This window comes from Gossypium arboreum, chromosome 8, assembly GCF_025698485.1.
Source record: "Gossypium arboreum isolate Shixiya-1 chromosome 8, ASM2569848v2, whole genome shotgun sequence".
Lineage (NCBI taxonomy): Eukaryota > Viridiplantae > Streptophyta > Magnoliopsida > Malvales > Malvaceae > Gossypium > Gossypium arboreum.
Window position 1 is genome coordinate 132,818,239 of NC_069077.1, and position 27,097 is coordinate 132,845,335.

Below are 27,097 nucleotides of genomic sequence, written 5' to 3' on the forward strand. Positions count from 1 at the left end.
AAAGTATAATTTTATTATTATATTAATTCTATAATTTCATGAATTGTAAAAAATTAAATAGTAATTTTATAATTTTTGAGGTCTAACACTCTTACCTAAGTTATTGGGTCAAAGCTAGGAAGCTAATAAGAGCTTCGGTCTTTTTTTAACCCTTTGATAATTTATAAAATTTAATATATAGTAAAATTATAATTTTACTCCTAAAAATAATAAAAAGTATTAATTTAATTCTTTAAAAATTTTAAATAGATAATATATTAAAATAATAAAATTATATTTTTATATTTTTGAAACAAATTAAACCATTTGTTGAAAAAAAATACTGGTCTACATAAAATGACCACTCTTCGCGTATGAAGTTTTCCTTCTTTTTTTTTTTAATTTTCACTGAAATTGTGGTGTTTATTTATTTTTTATTAATTTTCACACTCTCACATCTTTAATAAATTAAAAAAATATCTCTGAAGTGAGTGTCACAATCACTAGTTGACTTTGTCAGTTTTTAAACAAGCGATAACATAGCATAAGCAAATCAAGTTTGAAAATAATGCACAAAAATGGTTAATGTACTATTTGGGACTTAAATTTGATAATTATTTCATATTGAGACATAATTTTTGTTATCTAATTTAATTCATGATCTTGAAAATTATTTTTACATTAAAATTTAGTTTCTGTTTGGTAATTGACTGATAGCTGATTACTAATTGCAATGGTTGGTTTAACCAATTGATTCTATTAACTGTTTATTTAAAAGTGTTTGATAAAACCTAGTTGATAGCTGAAAGCTTATATGTGTAAAATGAAAAATAAGAGCATGACATATTTTATTGTTAAGTATTTATTTGTTCATAATAAGTTAATCTCTTTATTGGGTAAAATTATTGAAATAAAATACTATTACCAAGGAATTAAAACATTCATTATGGAAATTAATTAGTGCATATTTTTCAAATTTTTTAATATTTTTGCCATAACTTAAGCTACATAGGTTCATTTTGAGCCTATAATATATAGATTCGTAGGGAATTGAAAGATCTACGTAAAGTTATTTCACAGATGAAGCCCCAAAACATTAGGAAGACATCCAAAAATGGCTTCAAAGTTTGACACGAAAATAGTTGAAAAACCTAAAAAAAACTATGTTTTACTTAATTATAGACACTTTTGTATTTTCTCCATTATATTATTTTAGTCCTATAAATAGACATGATTAGGTTAACATTAGTGAGACTTAGACCTAGCCGTTTTTAGTTTTATTTTGTTTTCTTCATTTTATGGGTTTCTAAACCATTTTTTTATATTTGAAATATTATTCGAAGTTTGATTCTAGAATTTTGTGAGATCGAATTGCTTCTAATCTTTATTTGCTCTTTAGTAGTTGCATGTCTACTAGTTAATTACAACTGTTCAAGTTAGTTAAATAGTTGGCCAACATTTAATAGCTTAGAATGGTTGCTTTGTCAATTAAATAATTAGTCAATCGATTGACTTCTAATATTTGTGACAATTGCATGATTATTTATGTAGTGTGGGCATGCGATCTAACTTAAATAGGCCATGATAGTGTGTTTGTTGATTAGAATTGGGTCTCTTTCATTCTTAAAGCTATTGATAAATAAAATTCATAAGCGATTGTTATAAGGTTATTTGTCAGTTAGGGAAGTAATTAATGGCAATTGTCGTGATTATCAAGAAGGTAAGAAAAGATTAGGTTACTTGGCGTGTAATACCCTTGACTAGATCGATCGTCAAGCCAAGGCATCGATATGTCACATTTGTCGAAGCAACTATAATGACTCCTAATCAATTTAATTTTTTTTTCAAGTTGTTAAGCCTAAAATACAATTAAAATATGATTCAGACACTTATTCAAGCTTAAAATGAGCTTATGAAAGCTCCTAAGGTGATCGAATGTCATTTAGGGTCCAAATTGTAAAGTCCAAACAATTTCTTGTCGCAACTTCATGGAATTCTACGTTATGACATCCATAGCTCGTCGCAACCTCGAGAGGTTTCACATCGCGACGTGACTCTTTGACTCAAGCTTGTCGTAACTTCAAACACCCGACGCTGTGGCCTCAATCTTGCAACCTCAAAACCTGCATGTTTTTGCTCCCTAACGCCTAAAACTACTTCTGTATGCCATATAACCTCCCAACATCCAATACCACAATCAAATATAAAAATTACCAACTTAAAACACTACCCAATTCAACATAAAACAACTTCATACATAACCAAAATATAAAGTTCACAATAAAGATCAATATCCAACGATTTCATCCTTTAGATAATATAAATAACATTCTCAATGAAACCCTATGTACATGCCAAATATAATGCCCAAAATTTAAATACATACTTCTACTAAGGCTTGAGATGTGATGAGATGAGTTGGAGACGATCTTCACCTACACGTTAAGCTCACGAGAGCTTAGTAAGCATATCAAGAATTCAACTGAACATTAAAAAAAAATTAATTTCCTATACACACACATACATAACCATATGTATATATATTACTATCATTAATTAAAATCATCATGCATAAATTTTGTTATAATAATAACTATAGTAAAACACTAATTCCACAAGTTACAAATAAGTCATTTCTAAGTTCACTTACCTTATATTTCTATTGCCCAATTGTAGACTTAATAGAACACTATAGGATATGCAGAAATATCGATAACATGCACTGAAGTTCCCCTTATCTTCGCACGGATGTGTGGATGTCACTTTGCATTGAAGTGCCATTAACACTTATACCGTAGTACCGATTTCGCTTGTACCGTACTGCCACTATCTCTTGCACGCATAGAAATTTTCCTAATGGTATGCCATTTATATTCTACTAGTTCACATTTTGTCTACAAGGGCATTTGAACTATACAGCTTTATTGCACTTTCTCAACAATTAACACAAAACTTTACTAGTTTTACAATTTAGTCCTTATTTGAATTGAATTAACGATCATCAAATTAAAATTTGATATTTATTTATTAACACTCAACATTTCACTTAAATACTTAGTACCAATAACTATTTCACCTATCTAACTTTACACTCTTTACAATTTAGTCATTTTTCATTAAATTCATTACATGTACTCCTTCCAGTTCATAACAAAATATAATTTCATATTCAAATAATTTCATAAAATCAAATCATCATTTTCATATGTAAATAAATCTCAAATAAAATGCTAAACCAATTTGTAAAATTTTCTACTTAGGGTTTGATTGAATGAGAAATTCTTGATATACTTACTACAAAATGCTTGAATAAATATTTTCTTTCTTCTTTACTCCTTGGTTACTCCTTTGCCTTTATCCCTAATTTGTTCTTCACTTCTCTTCTCTTTCTCTTCATTAACAAAATAAACATACACAACATTTATATATTAATACAATATTTTCATATCACTTGCATGCATATAAAATGAAATGCACATGAAATTTCTTAAGAAAAATCTCATCTTCCATACCTTAAAATTTCTCTAAATCCCTAACTCTTTTTTTTCTTTTTTCTCTCCTCAACTATATATTCTAGCTAGCTCCACATAAAGCTTAGTTACCATGAAGTTATTCTTGTGATTTCACTAAGGATTTATAGAGGAATTTTGGAGTTTTGAGTTTGAGATGATGAAAAGTGGTAGAAAAAGGACTAAAATGGAAGAGAAGAAACATTTGCTAATGTTGGGAGGGTGAGACGTGAGAGAGAAGATGGAAAGATGAGGAGTGAAATTCATTTTCTTTCTTTCTTTCTTTCTTTCTACATGTTAGGGCTAAATAATAAACTTGGGTAACAAAATTATGTATGTTTAAAATATAGGTATTGAGCTTTTAATATTCTAAAACCCAAGTTGAGTTCAGTTTCAAATTTATAATATGTCTTTCTTTTTCTTTTTGTGTTTTTTAATTTAATTTATATCATGTCACAATTAAATATACCATATTATAATGCTAAAAATTCGTAAAGTTGTTTGTATTTAAAATTTTAATAAAAATGTAATTACTAATATTAAACAAATATGATATATTTTTAATATATGTATATATATATGATTATGCTTAAATGAATTTGGGTCAATCATTTACAAATATATTTTCGATGGAATCAACTTGGACAATTACGAATATATCATACAATATAAACCCAGTACAACTCAACCCATAAATTCTTGTAAAACTCTAGGACTAATTTAAAATCTGAATTTTGTTCAAGTGAAAGGGGTCTGTCAATTTAAATTTTTTTTAGCAAAAAATAAAAATAAAAATGTTAACTAAAACATTAATTTTTTTAACGATGTTGACGTAACAACTCACATAACAATCCACGTGTAAACATGATACCATTTGTTTTATATTCTATATAAAACTAAATTTGATATCAAGCTTGTTTAAATTTCCATCTTTGAACATATTTATTGAGTTGTGTTTTGAAAGTTCCTAAAAATGTGGAGATGAGACCTAAACACAACACAACAAAGTTAGTGACTCATCAGCAAGACTTTTATTCACAATTGGGTTCAAATAATTATATAATTAGAAGAAATAGGCATTATTAATTTCCTCATTGAATCTGCAGGGGGTTAGAATTCAAACAGCCACAATTCTATCATCCCTTCTTTTCTCTTTAGAGAAAACCATGCTACCACTTTTCCAGATCGTAGAAGCCTGAAGGAATAGCTGAGGCTGTATATGAGATCCTCAATGTGAAGGCCTCTTTTCCCCAATTTTGAATCCAGCAACAACTTCAAATCTATTCGACACACAATTGGCCCTACAACCTGTTGTTGGAAGATCAAATTTAGCCTCGGAGATGATAGTGAACTGTCTGCACTAAACCAACAGCTCTTCACAACTCTTTTGGAAAACGATGGAAGCGAGCATATGTCCAATTGAGCATCCACTCGGGTTAGGTCACCGTATAGCTTCCGGAACTGGCCGTGCTGAAACGTGTAGCAAACCGAGCTGAATAAATCCATGTTCAAAGGACTTTCCTTTTTGTTGGTCGTGGGACCGTTACCCTCTTTCCGTGATTCACCAGCACTTGCGGAGTCTTTTCGGAACTAGGCTGCAAATGAGCCTCCTAGAAGAAACAAACAAGAGATTGAAAAAGAGACCTCCAAAACAAAGCAAAAGCAACAAACATATGAAAATTTCAGGTCAAATATGGATGTAGCCTTTCCTTCTCGAGATGTGTATTTTTAGTACTAAGGTCAACTTGTTTCTTTAATTCTATCAAATAATTTGACATGGATTATGTTTTAATAAACATTCGATGACATGACACAAATATTGACCTTTTTTGTAAAATTGAACAAATTTGCACTTCAAAAAATACAAAAAAGCAAGTTGAAAGAAGACAATATTTGTCCAATTGTGAAAAAAAATACCATGGTGTAGCATTACACCATGGCATTTTTTTTAAATAAACTTAGTCATACTATTTGACTGAATTAACAGGAAAAAGTTAGTTTTAGGACTAAAAATAGACATTTCAAAAAGTAGAGCCACAATTATACCTGCCAAAAATGCATAGTATATAGACGTTCTATACATTTGACCTGACACTATTGCTAACCCTTCCCACAAGCAAGCAAAAATTGAAGGAATAGCAATTCCTTCAAGGCTCTGGTCCAACAGTATTAAGCTTAACATGAACTGCAGTAATGGAAGGCGCCATAAAAACCAATCTTATAACATGAAATGCAAAAAGTTCACAAGGTTAACATAGGGAGAAATCAGGGAAAAGCCGAGAGAGGGAAACAAAGTAAACCATACCTATGATTCCGGATATTGTTGCATGAGGTTCTTTAAGATGGGTATCATATGATAGTTGCCAAAAAGAACCGTTGTCTGTCTTTACGATGAAATCCTCTTTTGTCTCCTTTCGCCTCCAAAAATCTATTTTCTTCTCATAAGAGAATGCAGCCTTTGCACATAGTCATAGCATTAAAGCAAAGGGTGCCTCGATATCTAATGCATTGAAAGAATGGGGGGAGCCACTATTTTTGTGCATGTAAAAACGATATAACACCCTGAATTAGAAGGAAGAGAAGACATGTCTAATGATATTGATTCTGGAACCTCCCAATATTTTCCTTTATGGTCCATGAAAAGCTTAGGCCATGCAGCATCCAGTGTGATATCATGATCAGGAAGCTGTAAATACACAACAATGGTTCAACAACATAGTTTAAAAACCTCTTGTTCATGATCATGGAACCAAAAAAACCAACGTTATTGTTTACGCATTTTTAGTGATGGACCAAGCTGAGAAATGTTCTTTGAAGAAGATGAAATGGGTTGAAATGCTTTCGGCTTCCTGCAAGAAGAATGTGAGCTTGGAGGGCGTTAGAGGTTATGCTCCGAAACACTCTCCGATGCTTAAGTTAGCATAAGTTTGTCGTGAAGAAAGCAAGAAACTTGAGCTAATAAAGAAGCTGAAGGAGGGAGCTCCCTTAGAGGCGGAAAATACATTATACATGTGTATTTATGCTTGTTCTAAAGGCTGCCTTATTATTGGTTTGTAGAGTTTTCTAATGGCTAGCTTTGTACTAGGCTATTATTATGCTTAACAACTAGTATCATTAATATTTGGCATTAGGATTTAACTGAAAATATAATCTTGATCTAATACACTCGTAAATATGTTTAAGTCATTTCTTCTTCCCACAGCATGTGCAACTTTTGTTTTGCTTGTTCAATCTAGAAAAATTCATTAGTGCCATCAATTTCAAATGAGTCATTGTTCACAACCATGGATTTCAACAATTTATACAAAGCTTCCCTTATTGCACTTTATGATATGCTTTTGATCATTGGATGCAGCAGCAACGAACGAACTTCCCATTGAAAAATAAACCAGCAATATTTTTTATGGCTTTCTTCTAATGCTATATCATCGTTCGTCCCTTGTTTTTGAATAAGATTGTCGTTACAAATCCTCATGTGTAACACCAGCTCCAATAAACCTCTAAAGGTCACCTAGAGTTTTGTTAGATCAAAATTGATGTGAACATAAACAACAACTACCACAACTTCCCCAATATCATATCAAACCTTGGGTATTTTCCTTGGTTCACTATGAGCTATTGAAACAACTTCAACAAATTCCTTAATCTTTTGTTTGAGTCCAACAGTTTTGTGTTGGACAAACTAGAAAGGATGGTGTTTGACAATGATGCGAGCAAGTTTTTTTATTGAAATCAAGCTTGGGGTAAGCCAAGAAAAAGATGACTAGTATTCGTCGGCAACACCACTCTAGATCTAATGTTGTCTAACCACGTTTTCCTGGCTTGAACTCAAGCAACTTTTGTTGATCCAAGCAACAGACATAAGTATAGAGAAACTTGCTTGTCTTCATCAAACTTCGTGTTTTTCATTCATTTCACACAATAATATTGGTCTCAAACAAAAGGTTAAGGAATTTGCTGAGGTTTTAGTCAATAAGATGATCCGGTAGCTCATGGTGGATCAATGAGAGCATCCAAGGTTTTACTTAATATTGTGCAATATGTAATAACTGTTTTTTATGTTGACATCAACTTATCTAACAAAACTCTGGTTTAGTGTTAGACAATTATTGTAACTAATAGTTACACATAAAGATTTGTAACAACCACCTCAACTGACTATGTTGTTCAAGATATGTCAAAAGCAAGGAAAGAACATTAACATAAAGCATTAAAAGAAAGACAAAAAACATTGCTAGTGTATATGTCAATGGTAAGTCCGTTGCTTTTGGCTCCTCTAATCAGAAGGATATAATGAAACTTAATGCGGTAAGAGGTGTTTTGCATAAGTTGTCATAACCAATGACTGTTGACAATGATTCATTTGGAATCGATGGGATTTGTGAATCTTTTGATATTGAAGAAAAAGAAAAGCAAAAGTTGCACAAGAAGAAAAATGGCCCAAGCATATCTATGAGCTTGAGAAAAAACTCGCATGAAAAGAATTATATGTACAGTTCAAATCTAATCGAAGTGTTATGCCAAATATTAAATATGCTAACTGTCAAGCACAATAATAGTCTCTACTATAAAGGCAGCCAAACTTGGTACTATGTTAGGCCAAGTTTTGGCCCAGTATAAGCTCCAGTGCACCCTTAACTCACGTTTGTCTTTCAAGAACTCAACTGCATTCAAGCCCATTTCATCTTCCTTGAAGAACATCTCTCATTCTGATCGATCACCAAAAATTGCGTAAACAACTATGAGACAAAAGACTTAAAAACACAACAATGTCTTAAAGTCATGCTTCTAAATCAGAGGTAGTCTTGAAATTTCAATTGGCCGGCCTTCTTACTTGAGGTTTTGAATAGGAAAAACTAGACTTGGGATTGGCTGAGCTCACATCTAGGCACTAACAACTGCTTAAATACTTACTCATCATACTAGCTCTATTACACTTTGAATTCACCTATGCAAAACCACTCTAACAAAGAAAATTAAACTAATAACACCTTATCATCCATGATGTAGATATAGAACAATAGAAGTGTAGCAACTACAACTAGTTATAAAGATGAACCATGGAAAGATAGAAGTGTGGAAGATATGAAAAGGGAGCATAAAAGATGAATGGGAACGAAATACGTGCCTGGTGATAAAGCTTGAACTTGTTCCAATAGCCTTTCTTTTCGCCTGCAGTTCAGTGCTCCACATTAAGAAGAAGGAGGCAAAGAAAGCTGTGTGGCTAAGGCAATTGAATACAGTGACTTGTCAAGGAAATGATTAGCTGCATCTCTAAAAACAGAGAGCTCTAACTCGTCAGCATTCTGAAGCTCTGTTTTAATAGCAGAAATCAGTTTTTTGGGCCTAAACTACCAATTAATCCAAGCCACCTATATGGGAAAGAAAGAAGAAGAAAAAGAAAACCCACTTTTTGAGGCATTCATCTCATAGCATTGGAGAAATGAAATGAAAAACTTTATGCAACTCAATCAATTTTCAAAGCTAAACCTTGTATTACAGTTAACAATTTAATAAAGTTTCTACATTTTCAAATAGAAGAGAAGTCCAAGAGAGAGAGAAAGTGGGATTGTGGAAATACCAGTCAGAAGCGGAGGGTCTGAGTAAGAGAGTATGAAGAGAGAAGGATCCCAAGTCTTTGCGGGAAGGAGGAGCCAAAGAAGGAATGATGCCCAAAAGGAAACCATTTCTTAGAAGAGAAAGCTGCTGAATTCTAAGGGTTTTGCTGGCTCGAGCTCCATCAAGAGGAAAGGGCTCCCCAGGAACTGACTTTGCGTAGCCTTCCAAAGCCTGAGGAGTAGATATGGTCTGATCCCAAAACGCAGAATCCATTGCCGAGCCCAAGTTCACCATTTTTGGCAAAACACTTTTGCCCCTGACCCCTTGTAAGTAATAGCTGGGTTTTTAAACTTTTACGTTAGGGTTATTTGGAAGTATGTGTGCAACATTCTAACTTTTGAGATGGTGAGAGAAAAGGGTTTTCACTTTTCAGTTTCGGTTCTTTTGCTTTTGGCGAGGTGAGGGTCGGGATTAAAAGATTTTTTTCCTTTGGGTCGTGCCACTGGTTAAGCTTGCAACGTAGAATCTAAATTTACTTTGGGTTAGCTATGAAATTGTATGCAGATTTTTTGGTACAAGTATACAGTTTTAAGTTCTTAAGATATACTTCTTGTTGGGACAAATGAGTTTTTCACTTACATTTCTAATTCTAGATATTCAAAGAGTATTTGCAATTATAATTGTTATTATCACTTTAAAAAAATCTACCCATGTACTCTTTTTTTTTTTTCAATTTATTAAGCATTTTAAGGGAAAAGTATTATAAATAATTTTTTTTTAGATAAGAAAGCTAAATACATTTAGTCATAAAAGAAATTGACACCAACACTATTTTATAGAACCTCCATCTCGTTCATTTTGAAGGACCATCATAAATTCTCAAACCAAGAGGAACATTTCTTCCTAATGCTGCCATTGAATCTGCAGCCATATTTGCTGTGCGTGGAATAAACATTACCTTCACATGTCAATCCCTTGCTAACAGCTCTCTGGCAATTCATGCTAGACTCCCTTCTGTCTCCTCTGTTTGACCATTAAGAATGTTAACTGCAATCAAACAATCACTTTCCACCAATAACTACTTTACGCCTCTTTTTCAAATTATATCCAATCCGTCCATGATTGTAACATCCCCTAACCCTATACCGTCGCCAGAACAGGGTTACGAGACATTACCAGTCAGTACAGTCCAATTCTAGTCATTAATTAAAATAAATATTCACACTCATCCTAGTTTTAAGATGTCGTCCCTTTAATAGGCCCTCGCAATCCAATATGAACAGTAAATTCAATTCGGGACTAATTTAGAATCACTACGAATTTTTAGTAAATTTCAAAATTTATATTATATACCATTGCCAACCATAATTTACTCATTTCATCAATACTTCTACAACCTAAATGACTCTCATAAAACATCCTAGGTACATGTCATTACCAATACTCAACATACTTTACCTCATTGAATTCGGGATCGGCCTGGGATGCTGATTCAACGGTCTAGCCTTAATTTAACCTGCGCACGAAAACAAACCATACGCTGAGTATACACTCAGTGGTATTTCTATAATCTGAACACTTAAACAATTATAAAACATATTAATTTATATATATTGAACTATTCAAACTCAATGAGAATTCAAACATTCACTTTCCAACCGATATTTTGGTCTACTTTAAATTTCAAATCATTCATTATTTTTCAATAGCAATTAATCAATCAGTAATGTTCATTAACACTCAGAACGATTATTTATTCCGTAACAGTCAGTTATTCGGTAACAATTAATTATTCAATAATAACCAATTATTCAGTATCGATCAATTGATAGGTTATCCAGTAAAAGTCAATTATTCAGTAAAATCAGATATTCGGTAACAATTAAGTTATTCAGTAACAGTCATTCATTTAGTGGCAATCAGTTATTCAGTAATGATCAATTATTCAAGAATATTCGTTATTCAAGAATGATCTAATATCCAAGAATATCACTTATCCGTATGATCAATTATTCAGTAATAATCAGTTATTTTATACATTTATTTACCCCTATTAACATAACTCGGACTCAGACGGATACACGAATCCAACCAACACACCAGTACGACACATAGTGCCTCATCGGCCGGTCAAGAAAGAATAAAGATAACGATGGCGAGACGGTACACGATTACGTAGTACCTCATCGAACAAATTCGAACGAGAATAAAGAACGGTATAGTAACAATATCCGACACACAAAGTGTCGAATCGATAATGATATGATATGATAAGATGAGTCGGCACATAAGTGCCTGATTAGTAAGCCGGCAAAAACTCGTACTCTTTCATATCCTATGGCATGCCAACTATATCCGGCTAGCCCGACAAGTTAATAGGGTATTTAATTCACTTTTCAGTTTTCAATTAATTCATATTTTAATTAATTAATTATATTTTTTTTCAATTGAATATAATTCCATTCACTTTTCACTAATAAATATTCAATTTCACAATTATCACAATTTTCTATCAATTTCATCACACTTCCAACTACATATATTTTCCAATATAACAAATATTTATTATTCAATTTCCACATCAATATTCATTTCAATTCAAACATTCACATATATTCATAAATTAATTCAATATAATCATCTCAAAACACCTACTACACACACACACACACACACATATATATATATATATATATTAAATAATAAATCCAACAATTTAAGTATTAAGTTCGAATTATAGAAGTACAAACCGTAATTTCCGAGCTAACTCCCGTTGACTTTGTCTTGTCCTTTCTTAGCTGAGATTTCCAGTACCACATTGACTACGAAATTAATACAATTCATAATCATTAATACATTACTAATTTATATTTTGAGTTACAGAATTCTAAATTAAGATCCGCTAATTTCTCCTGAAACTAGACTCACAAATCTTCTTACCACAAAATTTTCAAAATTTTTCGTTCAGCCATTAAGTACAGTTTATTCTTTAAATTCACCCCTATTCTGCTGTCTGACAGTTCCGACCCTTCTTCACTAAAAATTAATTATCTCACAGTACAGAACTCGGATAATATTCCTGTTGATTTCTTCTAAAAATAGACTCATTATGGATTCTAAAAATATAACTTTAAGCTTCTAATTATTTTTCTTCAATTTTTGGTGATTTTCCAAAGTCAGAACAGGGGAACCCAAATTCATTCTGACCTTGTCTCACAAAACTCATTATATCTCATAATTTACAATTCAATTGCTTAAATAGTTTCTTCTATAAGAAATTAGGCTTAATAAGATTTAATTCCGTATTTTATTCATCCTCTAATTCAATTTATACAATTTTTGGTGATTTTTCAAACTTAAACTACTGTTGCTGTCCCAAACAGTCTTAATGCAAAATATTGATTTTCTACTTTAATTTCAATTTAATCCTAACTAAATTCACTTACTTTTCTATTTTAATCCATACTTTATTTCTACTCAATTTTAACCAAACTTAGACATAATTATCTATTTTTCATCATAAAACCATAATTTTGAAATTCTTTCAATTTAGTCCATAAAGCATAAAACTTATGAATCACTTTACAATTCAATCCTTATTTCATTTCTAACTTGAATTTATATCAATTTAGCCCTTAATTCATCTTTTTGTTCAACTTAATCAACACATAAAAATTCATTAATCACTTTACAATTCAATCCTTATTTCATTTCTAACTTGAATTTCTATCAATTTAGCCCTTAATTCATCTTTTTGTTCAACTATATCAACACATAAAAATTCATTAACTTCCTAACTTTTGATATAATTCATGTAGTACTCTTCTCTAGAATTCCATAAACATCAAAATTGCAAGAAAAGGGATCAAATTAACTTACCTAGTAAAGCTTAAGGCTTCAAAAACCCCAATTTTCCTTTTATTTTTCTTTCTTTCCTTTCTTTCCCCTGTTTCGTATCATTCTCTGTTTCTTCTTTTCTTTCTTTTCTTTTGTTTTACTTTATATATATATATATAATATATATAATAACAATAATAATAATGACTTTAATAAATATCTACTTAATATCAAATATTTATTTTACACTTAGGCACACATATATTATTACATTTGTATTTCATCCCCACCATACACTTGTCATTTTACATTTATTTATCATATAAATATATTATAATATAATTATTTATTTAATAAATATCTTTCACTAAATAATAAATATCCATTTAATATCAAATACATATATTACAAATGTATGTATTTTTTTAATATATTTGTACCAAATCATTACCATACACTTGTCTTTATTTAATCTATTCATCATATAATATCAATTTAATAATAATAAATACATTAATTATTTACTTAAATAATAAGTAAATACATACATGTATTACAAATGTATGTATAATACTTATTACACATGTATTTTATTTTTGCCATACACTTGGCACTCCTTTGGCTTATTTACTTATTTCGTCCTTTTAATTTCTTTATCCTATAATTAAACTTTCACACTTCATTCAATTTAATCCTTTTATCTAATTATCCTTTATTTAAGCTAATTTGCTTCATTAAACTTTAATTAATCACTCTCTTAACTTCGTAAATATTTTTAATAAATATTTAAAAATTTATTTTTCAGAAACGGAGACCCGAAAATGTACTTTTTCAATAACTGTAAAAATTCGGGTCATTACAATGATTACCCATAATTTTGTATCAAGTACAAGATAAATGTGTATAGTCCGACGATAACCAATAACCCATTTACCTTGATGATCCCAAAACAAACCCTCGGCAGAGGTTTGATTAGTAATCAAACGCCTTGATCTATTCGTATTCAGTTTGCACTAATCGCTAGGTGGCAGCTGCCAACAAATAAAATACATTGCCGGATCATTATGCTGATTTCTCCTACTGTTCACCAATGTGATTGATTTCGCAAAAGCAATAATTCCAGCAACCTCAATCTCACCAAATTCTCCATTGAAGAGCAAAATGTTTCTTTGTTTCCATATTCTCCAAGTTATAATCCCAAATTAAAATTAAAGTAAAATTATATTATGTTTTCTCTTAAAATATAAATAAATTAATACCCCAAATAAAATTAAACTAAAATTATATTTTATTTTCTCTTAAAAAAAAATAAATTCCAGCAACCTTAATCTCATCAAATTCTCCATTGAAGAGCAACACCAAATTCTCCATTGAAGAGCAAGTTGTTCCGTCGTTTCCATATTCTCCAAGTTATAATCCCAAATAAAATTAAAGTAAAATTACATTTTGTTTTCTCTTAAAAAATAAATAAATTAATTTTTATAAGTTAAATCAATTTCTTTCCCCCTCCCCCCCAACCCCAATTTCCTTCTAATGGTGCGTGGGGAAGCAACAATGAACTGAAGTCTGAAAGGCCAATTCCCTCTGCTTTGTTGTTCAATAACAAATGAACAGTGGCTAAAGCCTACTAATTTGTATATTTAAGTAGCTTCTGCAACAACAAAATGATTTACTTACTGAATCCAGAAATCCAGTGCTTGAAAGAAGCAAGTTTTACTCCCTTTACGGTCTTCAAAAAGATTAAAACGAAACAAGAAGCATTAGCAAAGGGCAGAAGTTAAAAATAAACGCAAACATATATCACAACAGTAGCCAAACAAAAGAAGAATTTGAAAGGTAAGATAACATCCATGCAATACAGGATGTTTATTGCAAGTTTAAAACTCGGAATCTGTTGCCGCTTGGTGTAGAAATAAGTTCAGGTAGTACCCCCACCAAACAGTTTCAGATCATCAGTCTTAAAATCCCATTATGAAGAGTAAAATTCATACAAAATGCCTAAAATGTCGAACAAGAACAGAGCAGATTATCATCCTTCTTTCCAAATGAAATTTGAACAAGAAAACACCCTTGCTGTTATTAACCAGCCATTGGATGGTTGTATATGTACTCGATAGCAAGATTGCATGAGTCGATTTTGTCAGCTTCCTTATCTGGAATTTCCAGCTTGAACTCTTCCTCTAAAGCCATGACAATCTCCACAGTGTCCAAGCTATCTAACCCTAAATCTTTCTGGAAATGAACATCAGGTGTCACCTGCATGTGATCGATAAGGACAATTCAATCCCCAATAAGTAGCAAAAAGACACTAATAAAAAATCCTAATGGAGATTCGAAAGAGCAATATGTGGAAATATATAGGGAAGAAACTAGCATAAAGACGGGAAATAAAAGACAAGGATGCTGCTAGAATATACATAGCGGCATATAAGATAATACAGAATATCAATACCTTCTAACTTATGATATTCTACAGAAAAATGAAAAATAGACATCATTTGCCCCTTGGATATTGTTATTTGTTCTAGCATTACAATGTCAAGATATCACACAATCAACAAATGAGAGAATATTTAAAAGATCTAAGATCCATCTTAGTATGGAGTAGAACTAATGAACTCAAAGTTACGAAAATTACACTTCCCTCCTATTCTTGGTAATGAATTATGCCCTCAAATATTCAAGAGCTTCCAAGATTCAAGGTTATGCGTCTTGCGATAAGAGAACTTAGTTTAAAAAAAGCCAACACCTTGCATATAAGTCCTTAATGTCTACCCTAAAATAAGTACATTCATCTATAAAATCAGAAAACAAGTAAAATAATTGACACCACCATTGAATAATTTATCTCAAAGTCATGCCAGCATACAAAGCAAATGATCCATCAAAATAGGTTTTGAGACCAGTCCATTGTTCTTTTAAACATGCATAACAATATAAACAACCTCAAATTTAGCACAACTCTAGGAGAGTAATTTCAATGGAATCTAGAATGCAGAATCAACTGCAATGCAAATGCAAGCTTCAACATGCTAATACTACTACTGAAATTGCTTCCTATTGAGACAATCAACCTGAACTTTTCACTTTCACAAATGGATAACCAATAAACATAAAATGCCCACAACTTAGAATTTTAAGGCTATTTTTACTACCCACATTTTTTCTAGAAACCCAGACAAAGACACCAGATCAACCAATCAAAAGGGTACGTAATCGTTCCCAAATATTCGATTAAGGGAAATAAAATTAAATCCGATTCGCAAACTATAAATCGGGTGAAATATCAAGTCGTTCCAGAAAAGAATAACTTCAAAATCATTTCTTCCTAAGCACCCAAGCACCCAAATATAAAATCCAACAATAAATCGTGAAATGGAAGTGAGAAAAAGGGGTGACCTTGGAAGGATCGACTTTGGGGAAGCTTTTGACAACGTCGAGGACTCTGTCGATTACTTCTTCTTTAGTAAGGTGATCGTCGTGCGATGAGAATAGCCGGAGGAGACTCCATTGCAACGGAGCTCTTGAAGCAGTCGGCGTTAGGGTTTGAACAGGCAACCGAATGTGGCGAAGTACAGCGGCCCTTAGTGCCATTCCTATTTCCTACTATTGTTGGGCAAACTAAACGGTGAATTTAGCCATTTAGAATTTAAGCCTAGTAAAAGTAAGGCAACGAGGGCGATCATGCGCTTTGCACGTGCTTATTGTACCCGTCATAGTTGTATATGGTGAGTTAAACGCGCCAGCAACCAACTCAACGATTCTATTTGGTAGTCAAGCGGGTGAGTGTTTTACTACACACCGTTTAACCAAACACTTCAAATTCAAACTTTTATGGATATCTAAAATTCGAAATCTTTCTAAAATTAAAAAATATTTAAAATTTTATAATAATTATAAAATAAAAACTGCTAATATCTTTTAGTTAATCATTCTATATTAAACATCACTTTTAATTTTCTTCAAAATAAAAATAAATATTAAATTTTACTCTTTCAAATTTCAATAAATATATGTAGTAAAATTGTTTTAGATGAATAGTGTGTTTACCTTCACTAAAGTTAAAAACAAGGAAAATAGTGAGACATATTATAACAATGAGATTAAAATCGAAAATGAGGCGTGTGTTTGGATAAAATACACTTATAAGAATAATAAAACAAATAACTACTAACGGCATTACATTAAAATGATATACAATAAAATTTTTAAATTATTCTATTTTTATGAAATTATTAAAATATATGATTTCTTAATTTTATTCAATAAAATAATATATATATCACAATATTTTTATAAATATTTTAATTGTTAAATTCAGCTATTAGTCACAATATTCGCAATAGTTATGGATTTAATTCATGTATTTTGATTTGGTCTTTTTAGTCATCACCAAATCATAACTATGAAATTAATTAAGTTAAGCTTAGTTATTTTCAAAATTTGATGCGTCAAACATATTATCATATGTGTAATGCAATATCAGCTTGTTATTTCAACATATTACGTACTAAAAAACCAATTAATGGGTTAAACGCTATCATTTATGTCAATGCTGAAATTTTAAAATTCAAAAAATATAGAGATTTAGAATGAGTCAATTGAAGAATATGGATCAAATCTACAACTGTATGCATAGTATAGAACTAATAATTGTATTTAACCAAATGAATTCAAATGTTATTGTTTGGGTTAGTGCTAAAATTTAAAATTTAAAATTTTAAAAAGTATATGGATTAAAATTTACCAACTCGAAAAGTACATTGACTAAAATTGATCAAATCAAAATAAATAGATTAAATCCACAACTTTCGTAAAATAAGGGATTAATAGCAGAATTTAGCCAATTTTAAAAATTGGTTTATAATAATTTTAAATTATTTATTAAATTAAATGATAAATAGTTGTAATTGTTTTTATAGTTAGATCTTTTTATAACGACGTTAAATATTAGTCAACTAAGTTTATTAGTTTGTATAGGATCGGCATTGTTGTTAATGTAAGATGATGTAGTTAAAAATTAAAAATATATTTTTAAACTTAAATTGTTATCGACAAATACATATTTTAAATATGTTTTACAATAAATTTGAGTTTATATTTATGTCCAAGCTACTAAAAAGATTGATTGAAGAACTCGATACAATTTTTGATATTTTGATGATTCAATTACTTAAGACTAATTCAAAATTTATCACATAATTTAAACATGTCAAAAGTATCCCTTTCCATTGCATTTGGGGTTTCAAAAGTGCTTTTTTATCACAGAAGTAACGAAGAACACCTGGTTATTGAACAAATGTAGAAAAATGCTTTTCCATCGAAACAAAAAAGTTGGGGTTGACTTTTTTTGCATTTGGAAGTAAAAATTATCAAAATACTTTTTTTTATATTATATATTTAAAAGGTATATAAAAAATGATAAACTACACCATTAGTCACTAAACTACGAGTGAGTTTTTGTTTTGGTCACTTAGCTAAAAAAGTTACAAATTGGTCATTGAACTATTCGAAAGTTTTCATTTAAATCATTAAACTATTCAAAAGTTTTTATTTAAATCATTAAGATGTTTAGCTTTTTTTTTTTTAAGTTTCGCTAGTGAGTTTCAAGTGACAATTTTACGACCGGCATAATGGATCAATACCCATTGATGAGTAGAAGAACATATCTTTGATCCAAGTCGATCTATCGGTCAATGTTGAAGAGTGGAAAAAATACTGTTTGAATTTTAGTTTACAGATTAGTGGTGTCCAAAGTTATTTCATTAAAAAAATTGAATTGTAGATGAAAAGTGGAAAGAGATTGGTGCAGGCAGTGCGAACAGAAAAAGCCATATAGCATCAATTTTGACAACCTACTGACTTAAATTAAAATTTTTGAATAATACAATGACCAAATTGTAATTTTTTTAGTTAATTGACCAAAATGAAAATTTAGTCATAATTTAGTGATCAATGGTATAGTTTACCCTATAAAAATTAAATTAATTTGTATTTCATGTAGCATTATATTAAATTATTTAAGGGTAAACTAAAAATAATAATCACTTTTGTTTACCTCAGATTATGTTTTAGTTACTTATGTTTTAAATGTTGATTTTAACCACTTACGTTATCGTTATGTTACGAAGTGGTAATTTTATCGTTAAACTCCGTTACCCCTTAATGATAGTTTTACGTGGCAGTCCAAATGGATTTTAAATGCCAACTTGAATGGTTAGTTGCTGGGAAGAAAATAGGTTTTACTTTAAATAAATTTAATTTGGACTGCCATTTAGGACCGCCGTTAAGGAGGTAACGAAGCTTAACGATAGAGTGATCACTTCATAACAAAACGGTAACGTAAGTGACTAAAATATAGCATTTCAAACATAAGTGACTAAAATATAATCTGAAGTAAATAAAAGTAATTATTTTTATAGTTGACCCATTATTTAAATATCATTTATCATTATATTAAATTATTTAAATATAATTTATTATTGTATTAAAAATGTTAAAATATTTTATACATTATTAATTTTAGAAATAATTTCATTAATTTAAAATTTATACTTAATATATTATCATATTAAATTAATTAAATATCATATAATTTAATTAATTTTAATTTTCTTCTACAAAAAAAAGTATATTTTACCCCAAAATTTTTTATAACAATAAAAGACACACATACACCAAATTTGAAAAAAGTTTGAAATTTTTGTTCCATTTTCAATTTTAAAATCTTTCTCGCTTCTCTGGCCCCTGAATATAAATACAATCTAAAAAGGAGAAAACTAAAATTTAAAGAAAAAAAAAGAGAGGGGCAAGGGATCTCGATTTCAATCTAGTTCTCTCCGGCAGCACCGTCTACTTGTTTCCGGTGAGATCTCGACGTTGTATCCGATCTCGACCCGTTCCATAGCATCTCACTGAACTAGATCCGATTAACCATGGCTCCAGTTTCAGCTCTGGCCAAATACAAGCTGGTTTTCTTGGGGGATCAATCTGTTGGGAAGACCAGTATCATCACTCGCTTCATGTACGATAAATTCGATAACACCTACCAGGTATTTATTTTCTTATTTCCTTATTACACCAGTCACTCACTGCTCTTTATGTCGAAATTATTTTCTCCTCTTTATTTGATTGGGATCTTAGCTGTTTGGATCTGCTTCCTATTTGATTGTTTTAGATCCCTTTCCCTCCAATTGTAAGTTTATTTTATTCTCTATTATCTGTTAACCAGGCTACCATTGGAATTGACTTTTTATCGAAAACAATGTACCTTGAAGATCGAACAGTTCGATTGCAGCTTTGGTAAGACATGAACTGTAATTGTTTACTTTGAGCTACTTTATTTGTGAGTTTTTATCGGATTCTGCTTGTTTTTCCATGTATGTTTCGAGTTCTCTTGCAAGCCATGCTTTGTTATGTAGTTGGTGTCATGCCTGGGCAGAGAACTCATTTCGGTCTACTAGCATTCAGCATCGAATTACTTTATTGCTAGTTGAATTTCGGAGTATCTCGTTTGATTTCTGTTGCTTTGGTTAGTTGGATAGCTTCCTGCTAGATATTATAGATTTCAATATCCCTTGGAGTTGCCAGTAGTAGATGATATAGTCAGTGACACCATTTCCAGTAGTTGAATATAGGCTGTAATGATAAAACGGTCTCTCTCGCTTGTTTGTTGTTTTAATTCACTGATAAGCATGCGATAACTTTCTCAAAAGTATTTTGGCAAGATTGGAATCTCTGATCCTTATTTGCATCATTGTTATTCCAGGGATACTGCTGGGCAGGAAAGATTCAGGAGTCTTATACCAAGTTATATTAGGGATTCCTCTGTGGCAGTCATTGTCTATGATGTTGCAAGTATTTTATCTTTTCACTTTACCCTCCAGCTTTGTAATGTTCATATATCATGTATTTTCTTGTTCAGTTATCACGTTTTTGCATGTTTGCATATGCAATACTGTGGCACTTGTGAAATTCAGTCTCATGAGCTTCTTGTCATGCTTTTGTTGATCGTTCATTTGCTTAATGGAAGCCGATGGATTTTACCAACTTTAGGTTTGATATTGTAGGCAGGCAGTCCTTCCAGAATACTTCAAAGTGGATTGAAGAGGTGCGGACTGAACGGGGTAGTGATGTTATCATTGTGCTTGTTGGGAACAAAACAGATCTTGTGGACAAAAGGTAAAAACTGATTTATTAGCACGATTTGACTTTCTCGATGAATGAGGTAGAGTGTCCTGGTATTAGGTAGTGGTTGTTGTTTGAAGAAGGAACATAGTGATCCAAAGTTTTCCAATTTTACAGGCAAGTCTCAATAGAGGAAGCAGAAGCCAAGGCTCGTGATCTCAATGTTATGTTTATTGAAACTAGTGCCAAGGCTGGCTTCAATATCAAGGTAAAAGATCGGTAGACTACTACTAATATCCATAGTAATATCATGTTGACTGTATGCTAGATCTGAATGAAATTTAGTCTAGATCCAAGTTAAATACTATTGGCTGCCTTTGATTTTGCATAATGAATTGGAGTTAGACCAATCATCTAATCTCCGAAAGTTTGATCAGTCTTTATGTCTCACATCTGCATCAACTCCCTTACATCTGATGGGTTGCATGATTTATTTAATATGTATCTTGAATCCGGCATGATCATTTAACGGTTGCTGAGCAATCTACCGAGTTCCCTGTTTGACTTGCTATTTTCTTTATAATTTTCTCCATATTCCTCCATGACTGTTGTTGAGCAATCTATTGAGTTCCCTCTTTGATCTCTTTACAGGCTTTGTTTCGGAAGATTGCAGCTGCTTTGCCTGGAATGGAAACCCTTTCTTCAACAAAGCAAGAAGACATGGTTGATGTCAATCTCAAGTCTACCAACGCTAATGCGTCACAGTCGCAGCAACAGTCTGGAGGATGCGCTTGCTGATATGAACATCCTGGTCTGAGCTCATCTTTTCAACATTTCTTTTACGCTTCCGAGATCCTGCAAAGTTATTGTAAAAAATCTATCCTCCCCCCTTTTTATGCTGTATTGGGCTTTTTGGATTTGGTATGTTTAAGCATATACAACTTCACAGAGATTTGTTATGGTAGGTAGGCTAGCCCTAAGCTGTCCTATATGTGTAAGGTTCTTGTGATCTCAAAAAACTGCCAAAATTTATGGTAGTAATAGTCATCATGGTTTTGTTTTTGAAAGGAGTTTAGTCAAATAAATAGTGGATTTGCTCTAAACCATGTAAAGAATGTTTAGCTTCACATTAAGAAATTTTCCTTGTCCATTGGGTGTCTTATTGAAAAGGGTTGCAGATGTTAGAAATTAAAATTTCAAATTTATCGGATGTCATTTTAAGTTCCGGGTTTGACAATGGTTACAACTCATCCTTTAAAGAAACCATTCATTAAAATTAATGTATTCAAGTACCTATCCCTAACAGTATGGGTTAAATCGGAACAGGTTGGACACCCGGTGATAATAGTTAAATCTCTCATTCTGTTCCTATAAAATCATGTAAATGTATTTGTTCCAAGCTGAAGAGGAAAAATCATACTTGTCTTTACCACTCGTAACACCCCAATCCAATAACTCATGCCCGGAATCAAGCTGCTTGGAACATATTAGGGACGCATGATATGTATACTTTTATCACTTAGGTTTTAATTTTTTCTTTTATATAATATTAGGTAGAATGGGGTTATATGATTTGAATTCATGTTAAACCGAATATTATTTAAGAATTGGAAAATATTAGGCTTCTTTGGTTTTTGACCATATTCTATTTTTACTTTTTATAATTGTTTTCTATTTTAAAATTCTCAAAAGACAATTTATTTTCAATAATGAAAATATGAAAACATGTTTAATACACTATTTTGTTATAGTAGAGACATGACAATGAGAAATAAAATAAAATAAAATACTATATTTATATAGATTAAAACTAGTAAGAGGTTTTGATATTTAAAAATTTTAGAGAAAAATATATTTATCGTTTTATACTTTCTCCCACAAAAAACTTGTAATGCCTAATCCGTTTGTAATTCCATCAATTACTTGGCTATCAAAAAATTAGTTAATTTTGCCAATCCTTTTATACCTTTTGTTAAGGATATTGAATAAAATATATCTATGTAACCACGATTATATGACCAATCATATATCAAATATATTATTTTATCCAATAAAATCCTTTTAGGATCCTTTTACAAATGAATTTAGTAAGTTTAAATTTTGTAAAGATGAGTAAAAAGGTTTATATGAAAGGAATGCTATAAATATTCCGAAACAAGCTATACTCACCAAAAAAGTTGCATTTTTAAAAAATTGATATGAATCCTCAAAATCATTCAAATTTTGATGTAAAAGATTTATAGATAGAGTTAATAATTTCGATAATATATCCAAATGCATTCTTTCTTGATTACAAGGAATTGCTATAGCTCCAACAAATAAAGTAAATAGAAGTAATATAAGCATAGGAAATAGCATACTATTATCTGATTCATGAGGATAAGAAAAAGCATACTATTATCTGATTCATGAGGATAAGAAAAAGCTTTCTTGTAGCCAAAATTCATAATAGTTTAAATGAATTTGAATTAGGGCTAATTCATTAATTGAATTTAAAGTTTAAAAACCTTATTTTCAACTTTTTCAACTGTACAGAACATTTTTAATGAAAATAATTTTTATTAATTTTAAATTTTAAATTTTCAAAATAAATTTCAAAATTTTAACCAAACAAATTAAGGATCCTTAATGTTTTCTATTTTCCAAAAACAAAAACAAAATGATATTTGTTTCTTGAACCCAAAAGTAACCTTAGTGATTGGGGTTGGGTTGATGCACATGCAGTAATTGCAGCACTTAGAATTGGTTAGGATGAAGCACATGCAGTGATTGACATTCATAATCTTTCCACTGGATGATGCTGATAATTTGCTAATTTAGTAATAATGATCAAGTAAACCATACAAGTAATAGCCTAAAAACAGAAAAAAGGGTAACCATATGATACAAGTAATCAAAGCACTAAGGAACGGTTGAATAAGCAGAGCATATAAGTAAGCTAGACCTACATCCTCTCTCTCTCTCTCTCTCTCTCATGCCAGAATGGTCTGTCCGGTCTGGTCTGGTCCCCATATTCTTAACTTCAAATGTTCATACTTTGTCATTTTTCAAAAAGTATTAAATTATATTTCATTTGAAAAAGCCAAAACTAACTAGAAAATCTAAATCATCTTCTCGAAGGACTTTTCTAATTAAAGATGATTTTGATAACCATGCAAAGTTTGACCTATAACTATCTTCTCTAATTCATACACTACTCTCTCTGTTTTTTTTTTTTTTTGCTTAGAAATTTATATAGATGCATTAAATGCATTCACATGCATGATGTGAGTCTAGCTTTTAATTTCTAGAAGAAAAGAATGGTGAAGTGGTGTAGAGGTGAGGTCCAGGATTAATTCTTAGGGAGGAATTAATTGGTAGTATCAAAGGACATGCCGTCGGCGAAAGGGAAAACACCTCGGGAACGAGTGGTTGTAGTCGCAGTCATAAAATATTGCAAATCAAACACGACATAAGACTGGACTATGTGCTACCCAAATTTCTTCCGACTGAAAGTAACATTTGTTGATGTTTTTCTATCAGGGGAGAGACTGGAGAAAGAAAAAAAAAAAACTAATCCGTGGTAGAGAAGGTTGTTTACTGCAAAATACGGTAATGAGAATCCGACTAAGGGTTCATTTGGATGAAAAATGAGATTAGAGTAGTGATAAAGTTAATTATTATAGTTGTAAGATCAATGCTAAATATATAGCGTGAAATGAGAAAAAAGAATCTTTATAAACTCATAATAAAATTTTATTTATTTTCATATAATATATAACAAAATCATATTTATTTTAAGTAATAATTAAAATTTTCTATATTATATTTATATTAAGGGCAGTACATAAAAATTTATATATATTTGAATGATATTACAAAATTACAATATTAAAATATTATATTTTTATTCAATTGTGGTGAGATTGAAGTTAAAAGGTAGTTTAAATGTACTATGACACAGGTAAAGTTTGGTGAAGGAAGCCTAAGATTTTCGCACATTATTCTTTTGGAATCGAATTTTGAGCTTAAATTAATTAAATTAAAGATAAATGCGTTAAATTTTTACATGAAATGTGAAGCTCTTCCAACAATATATTTTTCTTTTACAAGATTTTAACTCGAAATCTTAAAATATATCAATTTTCTTTTATAGTTTTCATGTTTGTTTACTATTTATGTTGGGGGTTCAGGGCTACCCTTACAACAATGTCCAATATTGAAATATGGATTCTCCTTAAGAATGCAATGGGTTTTACTATTGCACACAACACTTGTTGATAAAAGACATCAACCTTTTTGAGCATAATGACTTATTTGGCTCTCAAACATTTTTTTTAAAAAAAAAATTCATTTTAGCCCTTCATTTAATTTTCTTTTTCATATTTTAAGTCTTAAATTTGTGTTATTTATCAGATCACCCCAACAAGGATGGAAAAGTTAACGTTTGTTAACTTTGTTGACATGGCATAATCCACGTATATGCCACATTAGTTTTATAATTTTAATGCTTTTAATGATATTTATTTTTAAATATGATTTTATAATTTTTGAATTTTTAAATTTTTAAAAGTTAATCAATTGGCAACGTGGTTAATATTTTTCTATTTATTTTGATGTGATTTGATAAATAATACAAATTTAAAAACTAAATGTATGAAAAAATTAAATCAAAGGATAAAATAATTTAAAATAAAATAAAATTAAAGGGCTAATAGCTATTTTTCCATTATTTGATAGATTTTGAGACCTATTACCTTGAATGTTGTATAACTTTATATATAATGTTTACCTTCTACCTATTAATTCTCCTGGATTACTCAATAATAATAAGAGTAAACTATAAAAATAGTCAATTTTGTTTGTCTCGGATTACATTTTAGGCATTTATATTTGAAATGTTACGTTTTAGTCACTTATATTATTGTTTTGTAACGAATTAATCATTTTACCGTTAAGTTCCGTTATCTCCCTAACGACAATCTTACATGACAGTCCAAATTAAATTTATTTAATTAAAAACCTATTTTCGTCATAGTAACTAGACATCCAAGTTGACATTTAAAATTTATTTGGACTGTCACGTAAAATTACCATTAGAGAAGTAATGGAGTTTAGTGGTAGAGTGACAACTTAGTAACAAAACGATAACGCAAATGACTAAAACGTAACATTTCAAACATAAATACCTAAAATGTAATCTGAGGCAAATAAAAGTAAATAAGATTAACTAAAATAAGGATTATTCCGTTGTGAATAACTGAACGTGATTAAACTTGTCCAGTTCTTGTTACCGGGGGAAAAATGTCCATTTTACCCTTCTTTTTTGTTGGTTTTGTAACCAATGTTTGGTCGTTGGTTATAAAATAACCACATTCAAATGTATAAATGAAAGGCAGTTGCTAAGCCTTTATTAATTCAATTATGGTAAGAAAGGAAAGCTATAGAGCAAAGCCGGGTGAGAATTGTCTTATCCATCCTATTTTTCGCATAATATCTTTTTTCTTAATCTTTTTAACCCTTAAACTTATATTTTTGTGAAATCACCTTAAAAAAAATTGACATTTATTAACTTTGTTAACAATGATACATCGACATTTAATTAATTTTTAAAAATTTTAAAATTCAAAATAAATATAAAACTATTTTTAAATAATAAAAATAATTTTTAAATTTTAAAAACTAATTAATTGATAATATATCAACACATGGCAGTCCAAGCCAGGTGTACTATAATCTTATATATATATATATATATATATATATATATATATATCACATATTCACATAGATGTGATTTTAAATATATGCACATGCATTAAAAGGTTTAATTTTAGCTTTTGCCTCTCTATTATGTTAGAATTTATGATTTAATCCTTTAATTTGATATAATTAGATCGTTTATTTTTATAATGGTTTTAGTAAGTTCAAATTGATAACATTCTTAATTAATGTTGTTAAAGTGATGATGTGAACTTTTATTTATAAGTTTCTTAAAATAAAGATAGTGTGGATAACCTTCTTACAAAAAATATCCATGTAATCACTTTAATAGCTCAAGTCAACACTATTATCAACTACTAATAACATTACAAATATAGAGTGAT

The 27,097-nt window shown here is 30.4% G+C and overlaps 2 protein-coding genes and 1 pseudogene across 2 annotated transcripts; 1 reads left to right on the top strand and 2 right to left on the bottom strand.

Moving 5' to 3' along the window:
* Positions 1-4,598: 4,598 nt before the first annotated feature.
* LOC108469519 (protein TRIGALACTOSYLDIACYLGLYCEROL 4, chloroplastic-like) lies at positions 4,599-9,341 on the bottom strand (annotated as a pseudogene).
* Positions 9,342-14,712: 5,371 nt separating this feature from the next.
* Positions 14,713-16,537, bottom strand: LOC108467818 (acyl carrier protein 1, mitochondrial). Its single transcript, XM_017768606.2, has 2 exons — positions 16,284-16,537; positions 14,713-15,140 (listed from the first exon to the last, which is right to left on the bottom strand). The coding sequence occupies exons 1-2, from the start codon at positions 16,476-16,478 to the stop codon at positions 14,964-14,966; spliced, it is 372 nt and encodes a 123-aa protein (XP_017624095.1). The 5' UTR covers positions 16,479-16,537; the 3' UTR covers positions 14,713-14,963.
* A 3,025-nt stretch (positions 16,538-19,562) lies between these two features.
* On the top strand, positions 19,563-22,180 carry LOC108467733 (ras-related protein RABH1b). Its single transcript, XM_017768485.2, has 6 exons — positions 19,563-19,936; positions 20,116-20,186; positions 20,653-20,741; positions 20,954-21,065; positions 21,189-21,279; positions 21,663-22,180. The coding sequence occupies exons 1-6, from the start codon at positions 19,820-19,822 to the stop codon at positions 21,807-21,809; spliced, it is 627 nt and encodes a 208-aa protein (XP_017623974.1). The 5' UTR covers positions 19,563-19,819; the 3' UTR covers positions 21,810-22,180.
* The last annotated feature ends 4,917 nt before the right edge of the window (positions 22,181-27,097 follow it).